At 53.0% G+C, this 26002-nt stretch overlaps 1 protein-coding gene across 11 annotated transcripts in view; it reads right to left on the reverse strand.

The window, feature by feature from the left end:
• LOC105479801 (DNA methyltransferase 3 alpha) overlaps nucleotides 1–26002 on the reverse strand; it is a 114810-nt gene that overhangs the window by 11749 nt on the left and 77059 nt on the right. For 6 of the 11 annotated variants that reach the window (XM_011738093.3, XM_011738092.3, XM_011738094.3 and 3 more), the window contains 13 exons: nucleotides 8353–8568; nucleotides 7907–8065; nucleotides 7379–7486; nucleotides 6948–7104; nucleotides 6488–6637; nucleotides 6348–6392; nucleotides 5576–5655; nucleotides 4860–4972; nucleotides 4483–4666; nucleotides 4226–4310; nucleotides 1875–2020; nucleotides 955–1045; nucleotides 617–765 (listed from right to left, as the gene is read on the reverse strand). In XM_011738093.3, coding sequence (XP_011736395.1) covers nucleotides 617–765; nucleotides 955–1045; nucleotides 1875–2020; nucleotides 4226–4310; nucleotides 4483–4666; nucleotides 4860–4972; nucleotides 5576–5655; nucleotides 6348–6392; nucleotides 6488–6637; nucleotides 6948–7104; nucleotides 7379–7486; nucleotides 7907–8065; nucleotides 8353–8568 — 1683 coding nt within the window. Of the gene's footprint in view, nucleotides 1–616; nucleotides 766–954; nucleotides 1046–1874; nucleotides 2021–4225; nucleotides 4311–4482; nucleotides 4667–4859; nucleotides 4973–5575; nucleotides 5656–6347; nucleotides 6393–6487; nucleotides 6638–6947; nucleotides 7105–7378; nucleotides 7487–7906; nucleotides 8066–8352; nucleotides 8569–9766; nucleotides 9874–12038; nucleotides 12251–12320; nucleotides 12443–12929; nucleotides 14179–26002 lie in introns of those variants that run through there. The other 5 variants (XM_011738099.3, XM_011738098.3, XM_071076308.1 and 2 more) reach the window with 5 other exon arrangements.

Raw genomic sequence — 26002 nt, forward strand, 5'->3', positions numbered from 1 at the left:
CTGATTATAACTCAAATAGACACCTGCTCACACTTATAGTCAGAACACCAGCTCACAGTGTGACCCACCCAAGACTCAGGAGCACGGGTGGGCTCGAGCTCCCAGAAGGGCCACTCCAAGTACGCCTCCGGCAGCAGAAGCCCTCTGCACGTGGCTCAGACTCGGCTCAGGGTTAAACGGGGACTCACATGATAAGGAATGAAAACTGAGCTGAGTCCTGTTTTCTTCTCGAGTACCAGGGAATGAAGATAGGCCCTTCTTGCTCAGGGAAAACTGATTTTGTCCTCTCAAAGGTCCCGGTGTGTAACGAACACCATACAGAATGCACAACCCCAGGAGTCTGGCGCTCCACCCAATTTAGTGACAGGTCCTTCAACCCCGGAGGTTCACACCCACAATGCCACCTCTTAGAGTGAGACCACTGGCTCTTTCTGAGGTAGGCCTCTAACCCTGCTTCCTCCCTTTCTATCCGGGAAGCCTGGGGCTTCCCAAACAGGCCCCTTGCAAAGCAGAAGTCACCAGTCCCCAGCTCCACAATGCAGATGAGACAGGATGAAGCAGCAGTCCAAGGTAGAAGCCATTAGTGAGCTGGCCAAACCAAGGTTGCTGGCTATACCTCGAGAAATCGTGAGATGTCCCTCTTGTCACTAACGCCCATGGCCACCACATTCTCAAAGAGCCAGAAGAAGGGGCGATCATCTCCCTCCTTGGGCCGCGCATCATGCAGGAGGCGGTAGAACTCAAAGAAGAGCCGGCCAGTGCCCTCTGAGAGGTCGGAAGAGAAAGCCATCAGCTGGGGCTGTCTGCATAGGACAGTGGTGTGGCTCGGGCACGGGGAGGGCACGGGAAGACAGGGTCATCGGGAATAGCTGTCCCAGGGCAGAAATATCCAAGGAGGAAGCCTACGTGCAGAAGCACCAGCTGAGAAGGTGGAGGGGACAGGATGGTACCTACCGTAAAGGCCCTTGCGAGCAGGGTTGACGATGGAGAGGTCATTGCAGGGACTGCCCCCAATCACCAGATCGAATGGGCCCCACTCCTGGATCTGGGAGGATAAAGGCAAAGTGATGGGCCTGCTGTCCAGGGACAGAGGCAGACAGGAAGAAAGAGAAATTATCTGTGAACTTGGCAAAGAAGTCCTTTGACACGAAAGAGGAGACCCAGCTGCTCTGCAGGCTCACGACCCTAACTGCAACCATGGACAAGTCCTAAACAAGAAGGGGACCAAGCTGGATCATTTCTCAGGCCAGTGGGGAAATTAGTATCACCCAGGCAGGCAACACAGCCGCCCAATGGGAAGGCGACCCACGTGAACGGCTGAGTCTGAAGGTACCTGGCACTCTGAGTGTCTTAGGCAGGGTGTCTGGGCCATGTGAGTGTCCTCCAATTGCCCTTCAGGACTCCAGAGGGCCTGTAGTCATGGTTAAGGGAAGACCCTGCCCGAGCCTCCCAGATATGGAAGCTGGTAAAGCTATTTGCCAAAAGTACTGGGAGGACAGGAACCTCTCTCTAATCCAAAAAGCTCTACTAGAAATGGCCCAGAAACCAGTCCAGGGAGTAGCCAGAGCTCAAGTAGGCACTATGTTGCCCAAGCTAGTCTTAAACCCCTGGCTTCAAGGGATTCTCCTACCTTGGCCTCCCAAAGTGCTGGCATTATAGGCATGAGCCACCATGCCTAGCCCAAATTCCCATTTCAATTTGCCCTTTACCCTCTCAAGACAGAGGACAAATGGAAGATAAGGAGAAAAAGAGGCTGGGGCAAAGGGTGAAGAGAAAGAGGGCAAATGAACAAAATGAAAGGAGGCAAGGGCTGCCTCCAGGTGCTGAGTGTGCAGGGTGGGGAAGACGGGCTGCGCCCCACAGCATGGACATACATGCTTCTGTGTGACGCTGCGGACGTCCCCGACGTACATGATCTTCCCCTGGTGCCGCACCATGCCCACCGTGATGGAGTCCTCACACACCTCCGAGGCAATGTAGCGGTCCACCTGAATGCCCAAGTCCTTCAGCACCAGGAGCCCTGCACCAGCCAGCAGACAGCACCGTTACTTGGAGCCATCTCCCTGGCACCCTGGTCTTGGCAGGTGAGCCTGCTGGCCAACAGGACCCATGGGGTCAGCTGTAGACCCAAGTCCTGTCTTTTCCCTGAAGATGCCTTAAATCCTTTCTGGATCCAACTGGAGTATCCACAGTAAGGACATCGAGGCTCTGTCTCATGCCTCGTTTGGCCTGTCTGGAAGGCTGTCAAAGCTGCAGAAAACTGACCCGAGTGTACACGGTTCCAGGATCCAGGAAGAATCGCAGCTGACTTTTTGGGGGCCTTTTCTTTGTTGTTGTCCGTCTACAGCTTGGTCCTTCCATACCCTCTTATCACCTCCTGCTGCAATTCTACCCCACCCTTTGAGACTCAACCTGAATGCTCCCTGCTCCACAAAGGTTTCATCAATGCCCTGCCCCACCCAATAGTCCCCTGGAATCCCCGCCCCCTCCGCTGTGAGTCCCCAACTCTGTGCATCCCTTGCCTCCCCATCAGAGGAGTTTCCATTCCTCACTCAGCCCTCTCGTGGATTGCAAAGGCTCTTCCAGACAGAAGAGGCCTCCTTCACTGTGCTCCCCGAGCTAACCACACTGACTTTCTTACTACGATCCCTCCCCCTCCAGAAATGCTAGTCGAACTGAGGCAAGGAAACAATCAAAGCAGATACCGAGAGGGTCTCAGGAGAAACAGGGTACGGCACTGTTTCTGCTGCTCCCAATACGTCCCCCAGCCAAGGAGCTTTTACAGCCTCCTGGGGTGTGACATGATTTAAGAAGGCCTCAAGGTTCCAGCCTGGGATACAAAAAGCCGTAAACGAACTTTTCTAGGTTTACAGAAGAGCAGCATGGAGCTGAGAACAGAAGACAAATATCTGGCCAGGGAAGCCACCCCCTCCGCCTCACCCTCTAACCAGGGTCCCTGGGTTGAGACCACCTATCTCTCTGGCCAAAGACACAAATTCTAAGAAGAGCTATTCCTTTCTTAAAAGCCAGGAAGCCTTGGCTAGGGGGCAGGGCAGGGGGTGGATGTGTCTTCACAACCTCCTAGGACGCTTTCTGCAGTATCCAGAGTCACATGAAGCAAACAATGCCTACAGGGTGACCCAACATCTCCTAAAGGTTTTCCTAAGGAGGGAGTGGTTCAAATAAAGAAAGATATTCTATCACGATGCTTGTCACAGCACTACTTATAATAATAAAAAAATAGTAAATGATCTAATAAGGGTTCGTTAAGTAAATTACGGCAGTTTGACTCAATGGAACCCTACGTAGCACTTACAAATAAAGAATGTAGCTTTGGCCGGGTGCGGTGGCTCATGCCTGTAATCCCAGCACTTTGGGAGGCTGAGGTGGGCGGATCACAAGGTCAAGAGATCGAGTCCAGCCTGGCCAACATGGTGAAACCCCGTCTCTGCTAAAAATACAAAAATTATCTGGGCGTGATGGTGGGTGCCTGTAGTCCCAGCTACTCGAGAGGCTGAGGCAGGAGAATCGCTTGAACCGGGGAGGCAGAGGTTGCAGTGGGCCGAGATGGTACCACTGCAGTCCAGCCTGGGCAACAGAGTGAGACTCCGTCTCAAAAAAAAACAAAAAAAAACAAAAAATGTAGCTTTATATCGCTTGACATGAAAAAGCAGTCATAATATAATAAATGCAAGGCAAGTTACAAAACCGTGTGCATTCACTACCCACTTAATTTATCTATGTATGGAGGTATGGTCATATAAACACACACACACAGAAAAAAATCTAAAAAGGACATATGCCAAAATATTAATAAAAGGATAATGGGTGATTTAAATAAGCCTTCTTTAGACTATCTTGTGTATAATCAAAACACAACAGAACTGTGTTACGTTTCTGTCTTGCTGAGTCTGTCCTCTGAGGCTCTGTGAAATCTCTGTGAATCGGACTAACGATCACTTGATCCTGTGTGGCTGAATCTTCTCCACTAAGGAAGTGCCCAGCAGACAGGCTGCTTTACCACCTATTTTACGTTTTTATTTTTGGTCAAATCTAAGTCCATGCACTGCATACATTTTCACTTCACACACAAGTTTCCCCTTTGGGGTAATATTTTAACAGCTATGAAGCTAACGATCATTTCGTTTTGCCAGAGTTGCCCACACACCTGGCTCCCCTGTCCTGGGACAAGGTGGCCAGAACCTCTTGGGCCTGCACCCCTCACCTGTAGCAATTCCATCAAAGAGAGACAGCACCCGGATGGGCTTCCTCTTCTCAGCTGGGACAGGTGGGTAAACCTTTGGAGGGTCCTAAGCAGTGAGCACAACAGGTCAGATGCACGCCCAGTGGTGTCCCAAGCTCCCACTCAGCGCTGGCCCTCCAGCCAGGCTCCTAGACCCACACACCCCGTGTGCAGCTCAGGTCCCACAACCACAGCTCAGCCAAGGGAGCTCGAGACCACGCCCCAGGCCCAGCACTCACAAATTCCTGGTCGTGGTTATTAGCGAAGAACATCTGGAGCCGGGAGGGCCAGTCCTCTCGCCGCCGCAGCAGCCCATAGGTACCCTTGTGCCCGCACATGTAGCAGTTCCAGGGGTCTTCCTTAATGGCCGCCTGGGCAGCCCCCGGCCCCACCAAGAGGTCTACACACTCCACGCAAAAGCACCTGGAAGGAAACTCAGTGAGCAGAGGAGACTCTCAGCCCTGGTCCAGGGAGGTCAAGGTGTGCTACCTGGAATGGAAAGACCAGGTCTGGAGCATTGCTGGGGGGGAGGGGGGTCTGTAGGGAGGGGAGGGGAGGGGAGGGGAGCCAGGTGGGGGGCGGGAGCCCAGGGCCCAGCCGAGGAGACCAGTCTCACCTGCAGCAGTTGTTGTTTCCGCACATGAGCACCTCGCGGCCCCCGCAGCAGATGGTGCAGTAGGACTGGTAGCCGTCGTCGTCGTACTGATACGCACACTCCAGAAAGCAGTTCTAGACAGCAGCGGGAAGGGTCAGAAACCACCAGGACGGGTCCCAGGACGGCCAGGACGAAGGGAGGCTCTGCACCTGGCCTCACAGAGCCTGACTCAGCCCTGGAGACATGATCCTGCCACCGCCCTAGCCAGGGTCAGGCCCCAGCTGCAGATCTGGGCAGGGGAAACCTCGTCTGCCTGGGCACCGCCGTGGACAGAACCAAAGAGCAGCCTGAGGGCAAGGCCAGGAAGGGGGCTGCACCTCCACCTGGGCCTCCGTGCAGCCCTGGGCTTTTCTCCTGGGCTCCCGAGGGCACGGCAACCCTGCTACACTCTGCCTGAGCTTGTCCCCACTGCTCTGCTCCCATCCCCACATCTGGGGACTAAAATGGGGCTTGAGAGAGATAAAGAATCTTTCAGAGGAGAAAAATGAGAGCAAGTGAAAAGCTTGAAGCCCAAGGGCCCATGTCATCAGGACTCTGCTTCCGGAGGAAGCTCTGAAGTCTACGTCACACGCATACCAGGTGTCACCCCGTACACGCCCAGAAGCGGTGGACACAGTCAGCCAGGGGGCCGAAGGGCTGGCCTCAATGGCACCTCTCCTGGGCGGGTGTGCTCCTACCTTGCAGTTTTGGCACATTCCTCCAACGAAGAGGGGGTGTTCCAGGGTGACGTTGAGGCTCCCACAGGAGATGCAGATGTCTGTAAGCAGAGTGAAGGGATGGGGTGAGTACAACCAAAGGACCTCTCCCTGCCTGGGCTGGAGCCCAGCACCAGACCAGCCACAAAAAAGGGGTGTGCTGGAGTGGCAGCTGGAAGAGTCCAGGGTGCCCCACAGAAAAGGGAGGCACTGTGGCCCTAGTCTCAGAATGCCATCATCTCAGAGCACCAATGCCACCATCCACAAACAGGGACAGAGTGACAGGAGGACTGAAACTTGCTCATGAGAAGCACCCTGGCTCCAGGTTACTCAGGAAGGATTCCTGGGGTAATCCTCAAGTACTAACCCCTGCCCCAGTCCTCCCAGGCTGAGGGTCCTGAGCCAGATCCAGCAGCACCAGGCTGAGGGAGACAGCCCCGGCATGAGAGAGGTGAGCAAAGATGAAAAGCTGAAATGAAAGGGGACCTGTAGGCGAGTTCAATCACACCCAAGAGGGGGTGCCCTTCTGTGGCCACTGGGGAGTCCCACACCCTGAAGGCCAGCCCATGCCATTGACAGGAGAGCAGAATCATGGCACCAGAAGACAGACAGACGGTGCATGAAGCACGGTGGAGGTAGTGTGACACGCAGGACGTGGCCCCTGGTCCCATGTCATTCAAACCTTCCTAAGTGCCTATGCTACTCTGCCCCATGCCACACTAGGAGTGCCAGAGTTCCCAGGCAACAAACTTACCCTCAATGTTCCGGCACTTCTGCCGCACCTCATACACCAGCCGCTCTGCAAGGGGAGGAGAGCCGGCGTCAGAGGAGGCCGCGCCTGCTCCTCGGATGCAGGCCTCCTGGTGCCACCCTCTCTAGAAGCAGGCCAACTACCTCTTGTGCGCTCATCAATAATCTCCTTGACCTTGGGCTTCTCCGTTGTGCTCTTCCGGGGCTTTTTGGCTGGTGGAGGTGGTGCATAGGCAGCTGCCTCAGGTTCCACCCACATGTCTGTGTACACTTCTTTGTAGGGATTCTTCTCTTCTGGAGCAGGAAAGCAGGTGCCAAGGTCAGTTACAGGCTGACAGGAAACCCCAGCCCCCTCCCCCACTCTCCTTATAGTGGGGTGCAGCCTGGTCTCCAACTCGTTCCCACCTCCCAACTCTATGGTTCTAGCCAGTTAACAGAGAGCAGGTCATTCAAGTCCTTACCCCAGGGCAAGAGAGACCCCAGTCATTCCCACTGGGCCCCTCTGTGGAGGCCTCGGCAGCCCTCCCTCAGCATGGCTTTCCCAGCCCTGGTGTGGCTCTGCCTGGCGGACAGGGGTCCCAGAAGGCTGGGTACCCTTATTTACCTTCTGGTGGCTCCAGGCCCTTGGGGCCAGAGGGCTGGAAGCCCCCCAGCGCCCATTCAATCATGGGTTTGTTCTGCACCTCCACAGCCTTGGCAGTGTCACTCTCATCGCTGTCATGGCACACCGGGAACAGCTTCCCTGCACGGCTGCTGGCCACCTGGAGGGTGACATGCCAGGGATGGGGTTGTCAGGACAGGCTGGAAGGCGGATGGGTCAGGCTCAAGGCCTGACTCTGAGTAGTGAGGGTGGCACAGGCAAGACGGGAGGAACCGTCCAGGAGGTGGATGTGCATACAAAGGCGTGAGCGAGGTGGGGAGAAAGGAGTCGCTGCCTCCTGGGCCTCCATTCTGCTCAGGCCTGACCTGCACTCTAACTTCCAGGCCTCCTAGTGCTCTGGGCTCCTCCTCCGAGCTCCCAGCAGGGACACTCACCTGCAGGACCTCGTAGATGGCTTTGCGGTACATGGGCTGCTTGTTGTACGTGGCCTGGTGAAACGCACTGCAAAACGAGCTCAGCGGCATCAGCTTCTCAACACACACCTGGGGGGACAAGCCAGGCCTTGTTTGCTGCGGCTTATACTTGCAAGCACCCACCCCGTGCCTCGTAACTGGCAGGGGCTGGGAGCCTTGAGAGTCAGTCTCAGCCCTGGAGGGGACCAGATGCAGTGATAAATAATTACCCGATGCAAAGAGGAGTCCAGACCAAGAGTAGGGAAGTACCTGAGTGCAGGTGGAAAGGAATTCTAGTGAATTCCTAAAACTGGGCCAGCATCCTAGCTCTCTGAGCCACAGGGGCAACCTAATTATCCCTATGGCTTCTTCCACCCACCACAGGCAGAGTAGGGGTGAGCAGAACCCACTTCTATCACCCCAATTCCAGACTGCCCCCAGCCAAAACCACAGGCCCTGGGATCAAGAACCTTCCCCCGCCCCAGGCTACTGCCAAACCCCACAACTCACCACTGAGAATTTGCCGTCTCCGAACCACATGACCCAGCGGGTGCCTTCAGCTGCTCGGCTCCGGCCCGTCATCCACCAAGACACAATGCGGCCTGGCCACCAGGAGAAGCCCCGCAGTTTCCCCCACACCAGCTCCCCAATGCCAAAGCCCCGGCCGTCCTGGAGCCCCAAGGAGCAGAAATCATTACACAGTGGTCACGAGGCCCTGCCACCCTGATCCCCCCATGGCAACCCCAGCCCTGGGCATCTGGGGGGCAGGACAGCCAGGAGGGAGCTCCATCTGAATGAGGCAAGACAGAGCAAAATCGGGGAGACGAAGAGGCCCAGGGTCAGGTGGAGAGAGCGAGCGGCCCGTGGGAGATGGAGAGAGGAGAGCAGGACGGGAGGAGCTGGCGGTGGAAGGCCCCCGGAAAGAGCTGGCCACGGCTGGTGAAGAAGCCGCTCACCTCGTACTCTGGCTCATCATCGCCTGCTTTGGTGGCGTTCTTGTCCCCAGCATCGGCCCCCACAGGCTCAGGTGTGGTAGCCACAGTGGGGGATGCGGGGTCAGTGGGCTGCTGCACAGCAGGAGGGCTGGCCTCCTCCACCTTCTGAGACTCCCCGGGCCCCTGGTTTTCTTCCACAGCATTCATTCCTGCAATGACCTTGGCTTTCTTCTCAGCCTGGGGAAACAAAAAACAAAAAGTCACCTTGACCTCTCCAGGAATTAGCAAGGCCACCTGACACTCAAGGGGACCATGTTTGACAAAACCTGGGACAGTGACAGACGGTCAAGGGCTGGAGAGAACCAACCAGCTGCCTTGCCGTGAAAAATGGAAAGATTTGAAGTAGAGAGGTGAACTCAAATCACGCAATTCCAGCCTTCTTTTCTGCCTTTTAGGAAACCTTCCTCCCAGATCTAATCTTCCTCAATCTCATCAGCATATCAGTTGCCTACCCTATGATATGGATATGTTAATTCTTTTTTTTTTTTTTTTTTTTTTTGAGACAGAGTCTCACTCTTTCACCCAGGCTGGAGTGCAGTGGTACAATCTCGGCTCACTGCAACCTCTGCCTCCTGGGTTCAAGCGATTCTCCTGTGTCAGCCTCCCAAGTAGCTGGGATTACAGGCATGCACCACCACACCCAGCTAATTTTTGTATTTTTAGTAGAGACAGGGTTTCACCATATCGGCCAGGCCCAGGCTGGTCTCTAACTCCTGACCTCAGGTGATATGCCCGCCTCAGCCTCCCAAAGTGCTGGGATTATAGGCATGAGCCACCATGTCCAGCCTATGGAAATGTTAATTCTATCCAAATATTAGTCAGGCACTATTGTTTAGACACAGATATTGGTTCCACCCTCTCCTATCTTAATCAAGACTAAGATCTTCAGCCAGGCATGTGCCTGTAATCCCAGTTACTGAGCAGGGAGGATCACTTGAGCCCAGGAGTTCAAGACCAGCCTGGGCAATATAGCAAGACCCTGTCACCAAAAATTAAAGAAGCAGGGTGGACCCTCTCTTCTTCTCCACAATTTCTCTGGGCAATCAATCCCTCCTATTCCTGGTTTCCAGGACACAATTCTAGTTTTGTGCTGTCTGCTGATGATGAAATCACTGCTCTGGGTTTAAAAAGCCCATCTCCCCCAGCACATGCTCAAACACCATAGGAAGCTCCCCAAGAGCCGCCTGTTCCCATGCTCAGATGCCATGTTGGAGTTCTTATGGATCACACCCAATGTATATTGTTACCAGATTCGACCCCTTCTATGTGCACCCTTCAGATCCATAAATACTGTATTCATTCAGTTATTTACTGAGCAGGCACTATAGACCAGGCGTGCTCTCTGCCATCCCACCAACAAATTAATAAGCCAAACCCTAGTTATTCTCCCATTGCACAGCCTCCATCCTTTCACCGTATCACACTCGTCTTTCAGGCTACGATCCACGCGCCCATTCCTTCTCACAACCCGCTCCAGGATCCCTACAAAGGAGAATGAAATCCTTGATACTTAGCTCTGAGAACCATTAGCCTTTTACTGAATCTAGGAAACACGGCTCTCAGACTTCAAGGCTCTGCACCCATTTCCACCATACCAGAATCAGAGGGGAGAAAACCCCATTTTCTACATGCCTTTCAAAAGAGCTCCCCCAGGGGCCTAGAGCTGCAAATGCAAACCCATCCTCAAGGGTAAAGAGGATAAGCAAGCAACCTGGAGTAGGAAGAGCTCTCATCTGAAGTTGGAGCCTCTACATTCCTTTCGGAGCCTCACAACCAGCAGCAGTCCTTTCTGGTAGGAGTTGCTCCAACATAAAAAGGCACTTGAGGGAAGGATTTCTGGTAAGCTTTTCTGACCTGTTTAAGAATCTGGTGTATATACGGACCAATGATTCCCAGGACTCTCCCAAAGCCTGTCAGTGGACCCCCCAGATCCAAGGGTCCCAGGTTAGGAACCTTTGTTTGAAGCTCAGTGGTCCAACGTATTGTCTTATAGATTCATTTAATTTCACTGAGTCTTCAAGTCTTTGCCTCCAAGCCACAGACCAAATCTGTGTCTTATGGCGATTCCGAAAACACTGAAGATGTTAAATCCTAGTTTTTCCTCTGACTCAACAAATTCTAAAACAGGATAATGCATCTTTTGCCCCCAACCCCCAAACAGCTGGGAAAATGAGCTCATGGATGGCGGAATGAGCTCACGGATCGGACTGCGGGGGTGGAAGAATGTGGAGTAATTGCTCATCGCTCCCTAGTCCCACTCTCACCTGGCCAAAACTCTGCCCTCCCCTTCCTACTATCAATTAGCCATCGCCTCCTCCCATAGAGAAGGTGCACTGAAGTGTGGACCCCGCTATGGGGGAGGGTGCCTCCCTTCCTGGGATCCTCAGCTGCGTCAGTTACCCTCGCAGAGGAGCCCACACCTCGCGGCTGCTCCTCGCCCACCACGCCTTCTCAAGCTTCAGGCATGGGTGGCTGACCTAGGGTGATGCCTGGGATGATCCAAAGACCCTGTTTCCAGGCGTGGCGAGGCCCCTGAGCCAGTACAAGGTGTGCAGGTGGCAGAGGGCGGGAAGGGGAAAGGACCCGCTATCACTTCCTCGACAGCGGCAGCAGCAGGTGGGCTGGGCTGCTCCCCAGGTCTAGGAGTCGTGCCTGACACCACCCTCAGCACTCCCCCACGGCCCCTTTGTCTCTCTTCTCAGCCCCTTCACAGCGAGTTCCTGAACATTCTTCTTCCCCCACAACTTCCCCCAGCTTGTCAGATGCCGCGCTGCGAGCTGTTCAGCATCCCCAGCCCACTTGGTGCAGAACACGCACCCGGCCCGGTGAGGGCTGGCGGAGGAGGAAGGGGCCTCCATCAGGACTGGGGCAGTAGGGTGGGGGAAGGAAGAAGGGGGTGGGTTAGCAGCGGGAGGCCTGACGAAAGGGGAAGAAGGGGCAGCCGGAGCTGGGTGGGGGAGGGGCCTCATTAGAATAGGCCTGTCTGGGGCGTAGGAAAAGCACCCCTTCCCCCTGCACTCCTGTCTTCCTCCCCAGGCAAACAATAAGAGAAACAGGGATAAACTCGAGGCTCTCCTATTTGGGCTGCAGGCCGCTCACCCCCGGGGGGGGGCAGAGAAACCAGGCGGCATTCAAGAGACACCACACCATTCCCCACTCCCTGCTGGCTCACGGAAGCCCCTGGTCCTGGAGTCCGTCCAGCCTGGGAAAGCCACCGGGAACTCCGGTGACTACTGCCTCCTGTCCACTCCCATCTCCTCAGGCAGTTGTCCCGCCTCCACCTCCCCCTGCGACTGCAGCGCTTCCCATTCCAAAGGTCAGAGGTCTGAGCGCCACCGCCCCCAAGCCCATGCGGCCTTGGGCTACCCTGGTGTCACAGGCCGGCCCCCTGTCAGGGTCGCACCGTGCCCTCCGCCCCCCACCACTTCTTTCTGGCGGCCTGCCCGGAGGCTTCCAGGAACTCGCAGGAGAGGAAGCTGTCCCTCTCAAGAGGCCGCAAGCTGGCAGGGCCCTGAGGAAAGCGTGGCCCCCCAGCCAGGAACGCAGGTCAACAGGGAAGTGCCAGGCACCCATCTGCCAGCTCAGCTGAAGCTGCCTCCAACCCAACTCCTGGGCTACCAGCTCCGCGTGCCCCAGCCTGCAGTTACCACTGCCCGGGCTCCCAGCCGGCTGCTCTTCCTGTCCCCCGAGGGCGCCAGGTGCCACTGGAGCCCTCGAGGAGTGGGGCCTTGGGGCTCGTGGGCAGGGAGGCGGCGGGCCAGCACTAAGTCAGCATCTCCAGAACTCGGGCCAGGCCGGGACGCCCCGGCTGCTGCGGGCTGGGGAGGCATACTTGACTCTTTTCAAACCCGGAGGGCTGCGGAAATCCTCCCACCGGCCCTGCCGCCTCCCCGCCCCCGGTCTCCCCGGGGCTCCGTCCAGGAACCTACCCATAAGGCCAGGTGCAGCCCCTCTGCAGTCGCGCTCAGGTGTGAGCCCCGGCCCTGAAGCTCTGGAAGTAGCTGCCCGTCTGGGGGGAGGGGAAGGGGGCGATGGGGCTGGGGGCGGAGGGGGCCACTGGGAGGGGAGGGGGGCGGCGGGGGGGAGGGAGGGAACATTTTCTTTGTCTAGGACTCCAGGTCACGTGGGCCCCGCTGGAGGGCCTGGTTGGCTGCGAGCGGCCCGGGGAGGGGGCCGGCGCTCCGACGCTGGCGCTGGGCCAACCCCTCTCCTCCGGTCCGAGGGGCGCGGGGCCGGGGGGCGAGGCCATTCCCCGCCCGTTCCCAGGGCCCGCCCAGGCCGGGCTGCACGGAGCGCCCCGCCTCCGGGAAGACCGCCCGGCCCCTCCCCCAGCTCTGGAAGAGATTAGCGCGGGGCCGGGGGGCCGGTAGGGGAGGGAAGGGGCTGCTCCCGAGCCGCCTGCCCGGAGGGAGCCGGGAGTCCGGGCGAAAGCAAGCCGGAGCTTTCGGACGGCCTGGGAGAGCCGGGAGAAAGTTGTGAAAAGTGAGTTTCTCAGAAGCACAACCAAAAAAAAAAAAAAAAAAAAAGAAAAAGCTTACAGATAGGAGGCCCAGGAAGCTGTAGGAAAACTCAGCACACAGACGGAGAGTGACAGCAGGCGCGCGCAGACATTGGGAGCGCTCCAGATCGGGGATGTTTGGGGGGGCTCCCGCATCCACACTACAGGTGAATAGAGAAGCAGAGGGGCCTCAAAAAGCGCGGCGTGAGGAGGTCAGGCTTCGAGTCCCAGGGCCCCTACGTCACTCCGGGCCTTCCCTGGATTTCTCATTTTCCTGTTTGCAAGGTTGGTCGCGGCGAGGGCGCTCCTTCAGAAAGTTCAGCAATTCCTTCATTCCCAGGCTCAAACATCTGCAGATCGAGAAGACCTGACTCCTCTCCTGGGGCCTCCAGGTGCGGCCTCCAGGTGCAGCCTCCGCCATTTCAAGCTTCCTCCTCTTGAACAAAGGCACCTACCCCCAAGGCAGACGCAGTCCCCACCCACAGCCCTCCATTACGTTGGCTGTAGGATCAGATAAAGAAAGAGACCCTGTTGGCTCTGCCCTCCAGGGGTTGAAGATTCCACTAGACTTGGAGAAATATGAAAAGATCACTGTAAAACAAACATATGTAAAGGTAACTATGCCACAAATACCAAGTAGAAAAAAATGGGCGGCATGGATGACAAAAGAGGTTAGAGGTGAGTTCCAGGTGGGCAGACTGGGCCTGGAGGCTGGATCGGACTTGGAATGAGGTGAGATGGGTGGGATGAGCAAGAGCTGCCAGGCTGGGGAGGGAGGAGACCCTCGTCCACCTCCACCCTCCCAGTACACGACAGGGCAAGGTAATGGCAAGCCTTCAGGTGCGTCCGTGGGTATATTCTGTAGCAGGGAAGAATAACCGCAGGTTTTCTGACAAGATGAATGAGTATTTTGGAAAGATCAGCCTAGTTTCAGTTGGCAAGATGAATTAGAAGGAAGAACCGAGGAACTGGAGGAAAATGCTCCCAACAGCAGAGGGCTATTTGGGCAGCGGCACTTGTTAGAAGATCTGGACTTGGCCGGGCGTGCTAGCTCATGCCTGTAATCCCAGCACTTTGGGAGACCGAGGCAGGCGGATCATGAGGTCAGGAGTTTGAGACTGGCCTGACCAACATGGTGAAAACTTGTCTCTACTAAAAATACAAAAATTAGCCTGGCATGGTGGCGTGCGCCTGTAATCCCAGCTACCTGGGAGGCCGAGGCAGGTGAATCGCTTCAACCTAGGAGGTGGAGGTTGCAGTGAGCCGAGATTGTGTCACTGCACTCCAGCCTGGGCGACAGAGTGAGACTCTGTCTAAAAAAAAAAAAAAAAAAAAAAAAAAGATCTGGACTTCAGTTCTGTTTCCACCACCATGACCTTAACCAAGTCACTTAACCCCCAAGAAATCTGTTGTCTCATCTGCAAAACAGGAGTGATGACATCAGCCCTCTTGGGCCATGGAATGCCAGCATCCCCTAATGACAATGAGACAACTCCCTAGGTGCCTGGCTCCCAGCCTCTGTCACCTGGGACATACAGGTGCTGGTATAATGAAGTCATAAGATGTGCAGTGAGGGAGCCTCCCCTCCCCCCGAGGGCCATCAGAGCAAGCAAACCCTGAAGAGCAAGGACCCCAAACCAGAGAGCCTTCTACCTAGAAGACTTGGGTACAGAGTCCCCCAACCCTGAGACCCAGAATCCATACAGCTAGGAAAAGAAGCTATTCGAAAAACAAGCAAACAAAAACACAGGCCCTCTTCTGTTCCAACCCATCTTTCAACACAACTAAGGTATTTGCCTAGTACACATTTCCGGGGCTCCCCAAGTGGAAGTGAGAAGCCCAGAATTTGTCCCTCTTGCCTGCGCCCAACCTTTAGGGAATGCAGTATGACTTGCTTCGCTGCTTCTCTCACTGATACCTCTTCTGCATCCATGCCGGTCAATGGGCCTGAGAACTCACTTCAGGCATCCTCTCAAAAGAAGTTTCTGGTTCTGGCTTGGTGGCCTTTTTCAGACACTGTCTCATGTATGATACCCGCTCTTCCATTATAACGTGGCTAAACACCTTAGACTCCACATTCTGTGGTCCTGGGACATCAGACTGCAATGATGCCATGTGTGTAGCAAGGACTCAGTGTCAGAACTGGTCAGAACTGTTCACTTTCTCTTGGCCCACATACTAAGTAGCTGTTCCCTCCTGCCGTCAAACTTCCTTATTCTCATCCTTTAGCATTAAAGTCAAATCTTACCTCTTCCACACAACTTCCCAACAAGCTAAAGGAAGCCTAGGCTCAAAGGTGTCCCCTTAACAACCCAGAGCATCTTCCTTCCCTCTCCTGTAACTATGCAGACAGGAAACACTGCCTTTTCTAGACTGAGTCACTTAGAGATGTGTCTTCTTTGTGGTCAATGCACAGAGTCACACCCCAAAGCAGAAGAGACCCCAAGATCTAGAGCAGGGGAGATTTTACTAAAAGGAAAAATCCCCTTACTAAGATGGGGCAATCATCAAGGATCCTCAGGTCACACGTGCTCTTGAGCTTCCAAAGTAAACCTCCCTGGCAGTTTACCAGATAGGTCTTTTGATTGAGTTAAAGACAGTCAACTCAAATACCAGCATCATGTAAAATAAGCCATGTTTTTGGATTTGTTATAAAAGTATGATGAAAGGAAGAACTCCTGGACGAAAAGAAAATATGCTGGATGTCAAGAGCCTAAAAGAGGTGCTGGAAAGGAAGTATCCAGTGTGGTCCAACGGAGAGAGTGACCTGAGAATGACGGCACAGTTCCTGTTTGGTGGGCAGACAACAGTGATCCCATAGGCCTCCAAAGCCCAATAAAAATACCTCTGAAGGACATTTCTCTGCCCTGATCCCATATTCATCAAGCAAACTTCCAATTTTAATTACATTTTCCAATAACTCTGATACCAGTAATTTGCCAGAAAACAGCAGGACAAGTATTATGATCTGTGTGGTGAGGACATGTCCTGTTATCAATTGGTAAATCTAACATTCTGGGGTGCATCACTCTCCTGGGTCTTTGAAGGGTCATGATCATAAGTGTGTTAATGTGACTTTCCAGCCTCAAAGGACTGAGACGAGACACTAGTCCATCACGATACTTCTCCAAAGAGCAGCAATGCCTGGAGCTCATGCCTGACGTTTTACTCAAAGTTCAGTGCTCTGTGGCATGCTCTATCATAAAATCCAGTTCTGGCAGGATAAGGGTAGATGATGTTGCTGCCATCCCACAGGACAGTTACCATGTGAGTCTCTCTACTCTGAATCAGAGAAGCCATGGTCCCTATAAAGCCATCTGCAAAGCAACACATATGAAGTCACTGCATGTTTTCCACCCCACACATATTCCCACCAACCCCAAGACCAGGGAGACTTTATCCAGACAAAAAGAGAGGTCAGGATGGATGTCTGTTCTGAACCTGTCCTCCTCCCACCTACAGCTCAAAAGCCTCAATGCCAATCAGTCAACACTCTGCGTGACATTCTAGGCCCCCACGAATCTGGAGGCCTCCGTGTGATATCATGAAGCCCACGCTTTGCCCGCCCACTTGCTATTCCTCATGCTGTTCCTTCTTCCTGGAAGGCTCCTCCCCTTCAACTTTCACCACCAAAACCCTGCATATCTTTCTACACCAGTCTGCCAGTGACCTCCACCATGAAAGTTCCTCTAGCCCTGCACTGTCCAGGACAGCAGTTACTGGCTGCATGTGTCTATTTGAATTAAATACAAATTAAAATTTAGTTCCTCAGTCACACTGGCCACATTCCAAGTGTCCAAGAGCCACATGTGGCTGGAGGCTACTGAATTGCATGGCACAGATTTTAGAACATTGCCATCATCCCAGAAAGTTCTTTTGACAGTGCTGCCCTGGCCCCTCGCCCTTATCCTCCCCTCCTGTCCCTTTCTCCTTTACAAGATTAAATATTCCTACAGGGCAGGGACTGGACCTCATTCACCTTCGTATGGAAGCAGTGTGGGCTAGAGCATCTTGCCCAAAATAGAGGATTAAAACTGTTTGCTGAAATGAATGCAATGTTGTCTCAGGAACCGTAGACAAGAATTCTAATCGTTGCTAAGAGGTCCCAGTCTAGGGCTCCCAAAAGAGGCCGAGAATCTTTGTTTTCCTATTCCCTTGCAATCCATATGGAGGTTGCAAGCAAATGACCAGGACTGGGCTGCTGGCAGTGAAGCTAAAAATAGCCATGGAGCCAACAGCATGGAGTTAGCAGGACTTGTTGCTAAGGAGACCAGTCGCAGAGAGAGCAACTAAGCAGGGGGAAGGTGTCAGATGTACACCCAGAGAGCAGAGGGGTCCAAAGGCTCGCACCTAGCGGTGTTCTGCCTTCTGGCAGCTCCTGGTTGATGCTCTAAGTGGGGCAAATGTTCCCCCTGTCCCTCCGTAACCCATCTCCATGGAAACCACCAGGACTGGGGTGAAGTACCAGCCCCTGGAAGGGAGGCCTCTGCCTGGAGCTTGTTGTTATGGCAACATCCCCCCTTCCTGTCACTCTCTCTCTCCTGGCTTCTCTGAAGGGAGAGAGGTGGGGGTCTGGTCTTGGCTTAGCCAGCATGACCAGGAAACACCCGCTTCCTGACAAGACTAGCCTGTAAGGGGCTCTCCAGAAGCTCCTGGAAGCCCGGAGAGACAGAGCTTCCTTTCTTTTCACAAGGGCCTTGCAGATCATCTCGCCAGGAGAACCCCAGACTCACTTTGGTTTAATTGCATCTGGATCACCCAAGGAGGGCTTTAAAAATACAGATTCTTGGGCTCCACCTGTGTAGATCAGCAGGCTCAGGGTAGGGCCCAGGAATCTACTAACACCTCCCTGAGTAACTCTAATACTAGCCAGGTGTGGAAACACGGAGAGCCCTGGCTGTCTCTGTTACAAATGAGGACACTGAGGCCTAGAGAGTACCCAGCCCACCGGAAGGGTCAGAGTCATTCACTGGAGACTCTGGAGAGAAGTCTGGAGAGAGGAGGGGTAGCAGAAGGAGATGGAGGTCAGCTCCCTCAGGGCATGCGCCCCAGGTGAGCCCCTCCTCTGGGCCTTTCCCGCCTGCTCCCTGTTCAAGCACAACCTGCTGCTGTTGGATGCTGGACTGTGATTTCAAACCAAAGCCCCTGACAAGCTGCCCCCTGTGGTGGAATGCGGAAGGTAGGGGGCTAGGAGTCTGGTTCTCAGAGTAGCCCAGGCAGATGATTTGGGCTGAAAGAGAAATCCATCCTCCTGAAGAAAAGCAAAAGGGTCACCATGGCAACTGCAGTGTGCTGCCTGGTTGGGCTCTATGCCATCACCCCAAACCTGGGCCCTGAAGCAGAACCTCCTCCCTGAGTCTGGGGAGAGGAACAGCATTTGGGCAAATGTGGTCGGGCAGGGGCACCCCTCTAACCCCTGCACTGACCAGTCTAGTTTTAGAACCTGTAAGGGAACTGTGCTTTATCCTGGGAGCCTGCCTGAAGCTCACCTAAACACCGGATAGGATCGGTCGGTCCTTAGTACCTGCAATAGGTAGACTTGGGGGAAGGGAAGCAAAGAGGTGCAAGAGCTAGTAGACGCGATGGGGCTCTAGGCTTCTGTTACTCACAGCCTAACTGTGTACCCAAGACCCACCACACATGAAACCACAGCCCTCATTCAAGACAGCATGCAATTAGATGGTAAATTATGTGGTAGGGATGCTTTCTACATGTGCCGAAGGAACTCAGAGGCAGCTGGGATCAGTGAAGGCAGGAAGACTCAAGGGAAGATGAAAGAGCAGAAACTAGGAATGGGCACAACCTCCCAGGTTTTTCAGACAGGAATGGCCAGATCTAGGGGGCATCTGCAACTGCATGAGCTTCCTGGCAGATGAAGGGCAGGAATGAAAAGCACAAGCACAGCCTTAGAGTATTGTTAGGGAGGGGGAGTGGTAAGGGGCTTTTTGCACTGACACTCTAGATGAATTCTTCTAAATCAAGAGAGGAAGATGCAGGATGGGGAAGCCCACCTACTGGAAAGGCAGTCCTTCCCTCTTGCTGATACCCTCACCTGCCCTGCTCCCCCCACCTCTATCCCAGAGCCCCTGGCTCCCTCATTCTCTCCCAGCCAACCCTACACTTCCCTAATGGTGTATGTTGGGAAGTCCCAGCCCAGCAGCTGCGCCATCAGGCTCTGAAGCTTTGGTGTCTGCCTTCCTTTTCCCTACAGCTCTGGGTCTGCCCCATAAGGGGAAGGCTTCTCCACAAACCCAGCTCTTCCTTCCTGCTCACTTCCACCCCCTATCCCGGAACTGCTGGGTCTGTACAACTCTACCAGTGACTGAGTCTGGGGCCAGGGAGCAGAGATGCCACGGCGAGGGGGGGAGGGTGGCAGTGCCCCATGACCCCGGATCTCACATGCCCCTTACCAGGAAATTCAACTGGGAGGGGATGTCAGGTCTTTCACTGAGCAGGGTGCTGAGCAGGGCGTTTTATAGCTGATGACGAGACCTTAAATAACCCCTAGCTTCTTTGGGTCTTGGTTTCCTAACTAGCCTAATGGAATCACATGTATCTGCTAAATATTACAGATAAGATCAAAGGAAGCCAGGAGGGACTCACATTTGAGAGGTGAGGGACTTCATGACAAGTTTGCTTTAGGGACGTGTCGATGCTGTCACTTTGCTTTAGAAACTGGACCCTGGAGAGAAGTGTTTATACTAAGAGGCGTGTGGGCCAAAAGGAACCTGGTAAACCTTAACAGCCAGGCCTGTTTTCCCCACCCTTCCCCCACCCCTTCTCCAGGCTCCGGGGGTCAAAGGGAGGGGCCTAAAGGAGCCGCATTCAGATTCAGGCATGCAGACCCTCTCAAGTTTCAGGGTCCAAAGAGAAGACTCCAGAGGATCCCAGCAGACAGGCATTGCGGTAACTATTGCTGAAAACAGCGGGAACCCTGCCATCTCCATCCGAAAGGAAACATTTAAATTCCTGTACCAAGTCCTTTCCGGTCTTTTCCCCCAAACCCTGTTTGGAAACTGTTCCCTAGGTCTGCCGCCTTAGAGTCCATACTTCTTCCTTGCTTGTTATTCAAGATTAGACTGGCAACCCAGGCCATATCAATCACCCGTGCTGGGCACATCACTAAATTCCCAACGTGATTAACCTGGCCCAGGTAGTCATGTTTAAGCAAAATGTGCAGAGAGGCCCCCACTGCCAATGTAGGTGATACAATAAATACATCTACGGATACATCTGTGTGGGACTCTCATCTGTGCCAGATTTGGTTTACTTCTAATCATCTGAAGCTTGGTGGTTTTCAAGCTGTAGTAAGTCCCAGAATCATCTGGGGGGCCGGCTAGAAAATCAGACCTACAGGTACTGCCCCAGAGCTTCTGCTCCAGGAGTGTGCCTTTTTAATGCACTGCCCAGGTGGTTCTGGTGGGATAGCACACAATCCCACCCTTTGAGAAACACTGAAGTCTAAGAGCATCTTTGGTATATAAGCAAGTTCATTCAATTCTTGTTTTTTTTTTTTTGCCTCACAAAGCTGCCTTTCCAATAGCATCTAGCATCAAATATACAGGCAGCTGAGCTGTTATTCCTGTTTTTGCTCAATCCATCTGAGTTGCAAGTGAAAATAATATTTATACTGCCCACCATTCATGGACTAAAGAGGAACAGGGAAGAGCTGTGGCATCTGTAGAGTTGCTATTGAAGAATGGCAAGTCAGAAAAATGGTAACATTCACATGCACACTTGCGCGCGCACACACACACACACACACACCATGCAGTTGGCCTGGGACGGAGTACAGACTGAGAGGTGAAGGATGCGGGGTGGCCGCAGGGAGTTGATGGAAGTCAGAAAGGGCTCCACAGAGGACGTGGCGGCACGTGCCTGTAATCCCAGCTACTTGGGAAGGTGAGGTGGGAGGATCACTTGAGCCCAAGAGTTCCAGGCTGAAGTGACCTACGATCAGAGCATGCCACTGCACTCCAGCCTGGGCGACAGAGCAAGACTCTGTCTCAAAAATTAACATAGCCACCGGGCGCGGTGGCTCAAGCCTGTAATCCCAGCACTTTGGGAGGCCGAGACGGGCGGATCACGAGGTCGGGAGATCGAGACCATCCTGGTTAACACGGTGAAACCCCGTCTCTACTAAAAAATACAAAAAACTAGCCGGGCGAGGTGGCGGGCGCCTGTAGTCCCAGCTACTCGGGAGGCTGAGGCAGGAGAATGGCGTGAACCCGGGAGGCAGAGCTTGCAGTGAGCTGAGATCCGGCCACTGCACTCCAGCCTGGGTGACAGAGCGAGACTCCGTCTCAAAAAAAAAAACAAAAGACAAAACAAAAAAAAACATAGCCCCGGCATGATGGCTCACGTCTGTAATTCCAGCACTTTGGGAGACCAAGGTGGGCAGATCACTTGAGGTCAGGAGTTCGAGACCAGCCTGGCCAACATGGTGAAAACTCATCTCTACTAAAAATACAAAAATTAGCCAGAGGTGGCCAGGTATGGTGGCTCATGCCTGTAATCCCAGCACTTTGGGAGGCCGAGGTGGGTGGATCACCTGAGGTCAGGAATTTGAGACCAGCCTTGCCAACATCTCTACTAAAATTACAAAAATTAGCTAGGCGTGGCAGCACGTGCCTGTAGTCCCAGTTACTCGGAAGGCTGAGGCAGGAGAATCACTTGAACCAGGGAGTCAGAGGTTGTAGTGAGCCAAAATTGTGCCACTGCACTCCAGCCTGGCGACAGAGTGAGACTCTGTCTCAAAAAGAAAAAAAACCTGTCCCCATGGACACCAATCTGCTGGCTTCTCAAAAGCAGCTTATCCAAACCCTCACTCAAAAATCCACCCCCTCCTAAGAGAAAATGTCTTAATGACCTTGGGGTAGACAGATAATTCTGAGAGATAACACACACAAACTGACCAATAAAAGAAAAAAATGGGTAAGTTGGACTTTATTAAAAACTTCTGCTCATCAGAATACATAAGAAAATGAAAAGTTCACTCCACCATCCTGCCTCAAACTTGCTCTTCCTCCAGGATTCTCTAGCTCAGATAATGAACCCTGTCCCCAGCCCAGCCCCCGATACCAGGCAAATTTTTCCCTCCCCTCCAACCAGGACCAGTTCTAGCAATTCTTTCAAGTCTGCCTCTCATTACCTCAACCCTCAGTCAAGGCCAAATGTAATGTTCTCCTACCTGGTCCTGCTTCTAAACTTCCCCTCTCTGGGGAATCCTTACCATCCTGCCAGGTTATCTTCCTAAACTACATGTCCAATTCTCTTCCACCCCTGCTCTCCACTGCACAACGAAGCCTAAATTTCTCGCTATAGCAGGAAGACCCTTGAGGATGTGACCACCTTGCTTTCTAGTTCTCTCTCTTCTTACCCATCCTCCCTAAGCCCTGCACCCTATTGCCAGATCTACTATTCCCTAAACAACCCAGAAGTGCCTCCTTCTCTTTGCCCTCAGTCGTTCCTTTTCCTGAAATGCCTTCCTCCTCTTTTACACTTTTATTTATTTATTTTATTTTATTTATTTATTTATTTATTTATTTATTTGAGACAGTATCTCACTCTGTCACCCAGGCTGGAGTCCAGTGGCATGATCACGGCTCACTGCAGCCTCGACCTCAGCCTCCTGAGTAGCTGGGACCACTGGCACACAACACCATGCCCAGATAATTAATTTTTTTTTTTTTTTTGTAGAGAGGGGGTCTGGCCACGTTGCCCAGGCTGGTCTTGAACTCCTGGGCTCAAGCGATCCTCCCACTTTGGTCTCCCAAAGTGCTGGGATTACACTGCACCCAGCCTCTTTTGCACTTACTGAAATTCTCAAAGGATGCCTGCCTCCTCCAGGAAGCTTCTCTCGTGTTCCTTTATGATTCATGTTGGGCTCTTATTACACAGGAGCACAGAGCAAGCCCCACGCTCTGCCTGCCACTGAGGCTTGTTGGGAACATTCCTGACTCCTCCACTTGACAATATCTGCCTCTGGGACAGGGACTGTATCCAACTGGTCTCCCCCCACCCCACCACTAGCATAGTATATGTGTATTTACTAAGTACGGAATTACTAAGCAATAAGTAGTAAGTACTGAGGTTCATTAACTCCTTTAACTAGTGTACTCGCCCTTTAATAAAGTGGCACAGAGGGCTCTGGCAGACCACCCCATACCTGAACATCCCACGGCCTCCCTGACAAGCAGTCTGGTTTTTAAAGCAGAGAGAACATTGGCCATTATATTTTCTGCTTTGTCAGCCCCATAGACAGTGCTATGGGAAAGTTAAAGTTGGCCTAAATATTGGAGAAACCTTGAGGTGCTCTAGACTCCAAACTCCTAGAGGATTTCTTTGACCATCTCCCTTCGGACCCCATTCCATGCCCTTCCCCCACTGTCCCTGCCAAGCAGTCCTGTTCAGGTCAATGGCGGTACCCTGCCTCTCCCTGGGCACCGCCTTCCCTGAGGTCCTTAGGTAGGGCTAGGAAGTTGCTTGCATAGTCCCTCCTTCAGTATTTCTAAAACAACCCTGCCCTGGCTACAGCACAATTCATTCATTTACTACCAACCTCTCGCAGGGGAGGGTAGGGATTCTGACTTACCTTTAAATTTGCTTCCTTAGTGTCTAGAAAATGTTGGAACATAGTAGACACCCAGACACACAAAGTGGTATCTTAAAGACTGAGCACACAGTATCTGCTCAGTAAAGGCTGGACAACTCTTTGGGTTTTTTGTTTTGTTTTGTTTTGAGACAGGGTCTCGCTCTGTCGCCCAGGCTGGAGTGTAGTGGCGCAATCTTGACTCACTGCAACCTTCACCACTCTGGCTCAAACGATTCTTGTGCCTCAGCCTTCCAAGTAGCTGGGATTACAGGCATATGCCACTACGCCCAGCTAATTTTTGTATTTTCAGTAGAGACGGGGTTTCACCATGTTAGCCAGGCTGGTCTCGAATTCCTGGCCTCAAGTGATCCGCCTGCCTTGGCCTCCCAAAGTGTTGGGATTACAGGCGTGAGCCACTGCGCTGGATCAAAGGTTTTTTTAAAAAATAGTTTTTTGTTTTTTGTTTTTTTTGATACGGAGCCTGACTCTGTCGCCCAGGCTGGAGTGCAGTAGCGCGATCTCAGCTCACTGCAAGCTCCGCCTACCAGGTTCACGCCATTCTCCTGGCTCAGCCTCCCACGTAGCTGGGACTAGAGTAGCTGGGACTACAGGCGCCTGCCACCACGCCTGGCTAATTTTCTGTATTTTTAGTAGAGACGGGGTTTCACTGTGTTAGCCAGGATGGTCTCGATCTCCTGAACTCGTGATGTGCCCGCCTCGGCCTCCCAAAGTGCTGGGATTACAGGCATGAGCCACCACGCCCAGCTAAAAAGAGTTTTTATAAAGATGCTTCATGTATGTGCCTTTAGAAGAGACATATATGCAAGGTCTGAGAATTCACTCAAATATTTAATTTAGAATTTATATACAAGGTAATCTAGGTAACAAAGAGAGTGCAGATCATGATTCTAGTCTCACCCCCCAACCTGCCATGATGGAATTTTACAATTTCTGGGGTCATGTCATTTATTTCTGTCACATTATAAACCAGGAAACTAAAATGCCGAAAGCAGAAAGACCTCCTCACATTCATAGCTAAGGAGGGGCAGAAGCTGAGACGAGAAACCAGGCCTCCAAATCTCATTCCAACATTTTCTTAATCCAGTTTCACATCATCATCCATATGGTCATGAAAAAACAGCAATTCAAGGGCAAGGGTTCAGGACCACATGAGTAGAGCTGGGAGGGGTGGTTGGGGAGGTTGAAAGGGACCCGAGCCTCCTGGCAAAGAGGCATGGGGAACAGCCCCAACAACTGCAGGCCAGGGGCGGGAAGAGCATGCGGCAGGCTGGAAAGCCAGGCCAACTCTCTCCCTCTCTTCTAAGTGCATTCTTCAATTTCATGACAATTTCCAAGCCAGGAAACCAGGAAAACTGGGAGTGTAGGTGAGTCCTTTGGGTACACAATAGAAGCAAGGTGAGATTTGGAGTCTAGTCTGGCCCACTGGGCCACTCCATTAGGATACCCATGTGGCCACAACCTACTTACCTAGATAAATTTTAGTTTTTTTTTTTTTTTTTTTTTGAGACGGAGTCTCGCTCTGTCGCCCAGGCTGGAGTGCAGTGGCCGGATCTCAGCTCACTGCAAGCTCCGCCTCCTGGGTTTACGCCATTCTCCTGCCTCAGCCTCCCAGAGTAGCTGGGACTACAGGCTCCCGCCACCTCACCCAACTAGTTTTTTGTATTTTTTAGTAGAGACGGGGTTTCACCGGATTAGCCAGGATAGTCTCGATCTCCTGACCTTGTGATCTGCCCGCCTCTGCCTCCCAAACTGCTGGGATTACAGGCTTGAGCCACCGCGCCTGGCAATTTTAGTTTTCTAATAGCAAAACAGAGGTTAAAAAATACTTCTGGCCGGGCACGGTGGCTCATGCCTGTAATCCCAGCACTTTGGAGGCTGAGGCAGGCGGATCATGAGGTGAGGAGTTTGAGACCAGACTGGCCAACATGGTGAAACCCCATCTCTACTAAAAATACAAAAAATTAGCTGGGTGTGGTGGCAGGAGCCTGTAATCCTAGCTACTCGGGAGGCTGAGGCAGGAGAATCGCTTGAACCCAGGAGGCAGCAGTTGCAGTGAGCCAAGATCGCTCCACTGCACTCCAGCCTGGGTGACAGAGTGAGACTCCATCTCAAATAAAAACAAAGACAAAAAAAAAAAAGGTTTCTTATATATTAAATACAGGTAACATGTTTTAGGATTGTGGTAAAAGCTAATGCTCCTGGCATAGTGCCTGATGTAAAGTAGGTGCTCAGTAAAGTTCAACACCCTTTCCCTGGTTCAGGCTTTGCTGTGGCCAGGAGCTGGCCCTGGGCCAGCTACTAGTCAGGCGCCTACCCCACCCTGCCTCTTTTTTTCTCACCACTAAAAAGTAGGGGTTGTTCTAAGAGCTGTTCTCTCTGTGCCCCAGAAGTGAAGAATCTGGTGCGCAACCAACCCATCTACTTACAGGACAATGGGGAGTCCCTTTGTGGCAACGTTCGTAGCCTATGGTAAAGGCCAGCCCTCGAAGTCACTACTG

Source organism: Macaca nemestrina, chromosome 13 (genome assembly GCF_043159975.1).
Source record: "Macaca nemestrina isolate mMacNem1 chromosome 13, mMacNem.hap1, whole genome shotgun sequence".
In the NCBI taxonomy this organism is placed as follows: Eukaryota; Metazoa; Chordata; class Mammalia; order Primates; family Cercopithecidae; genus Macaca; species Macaca nemestrina.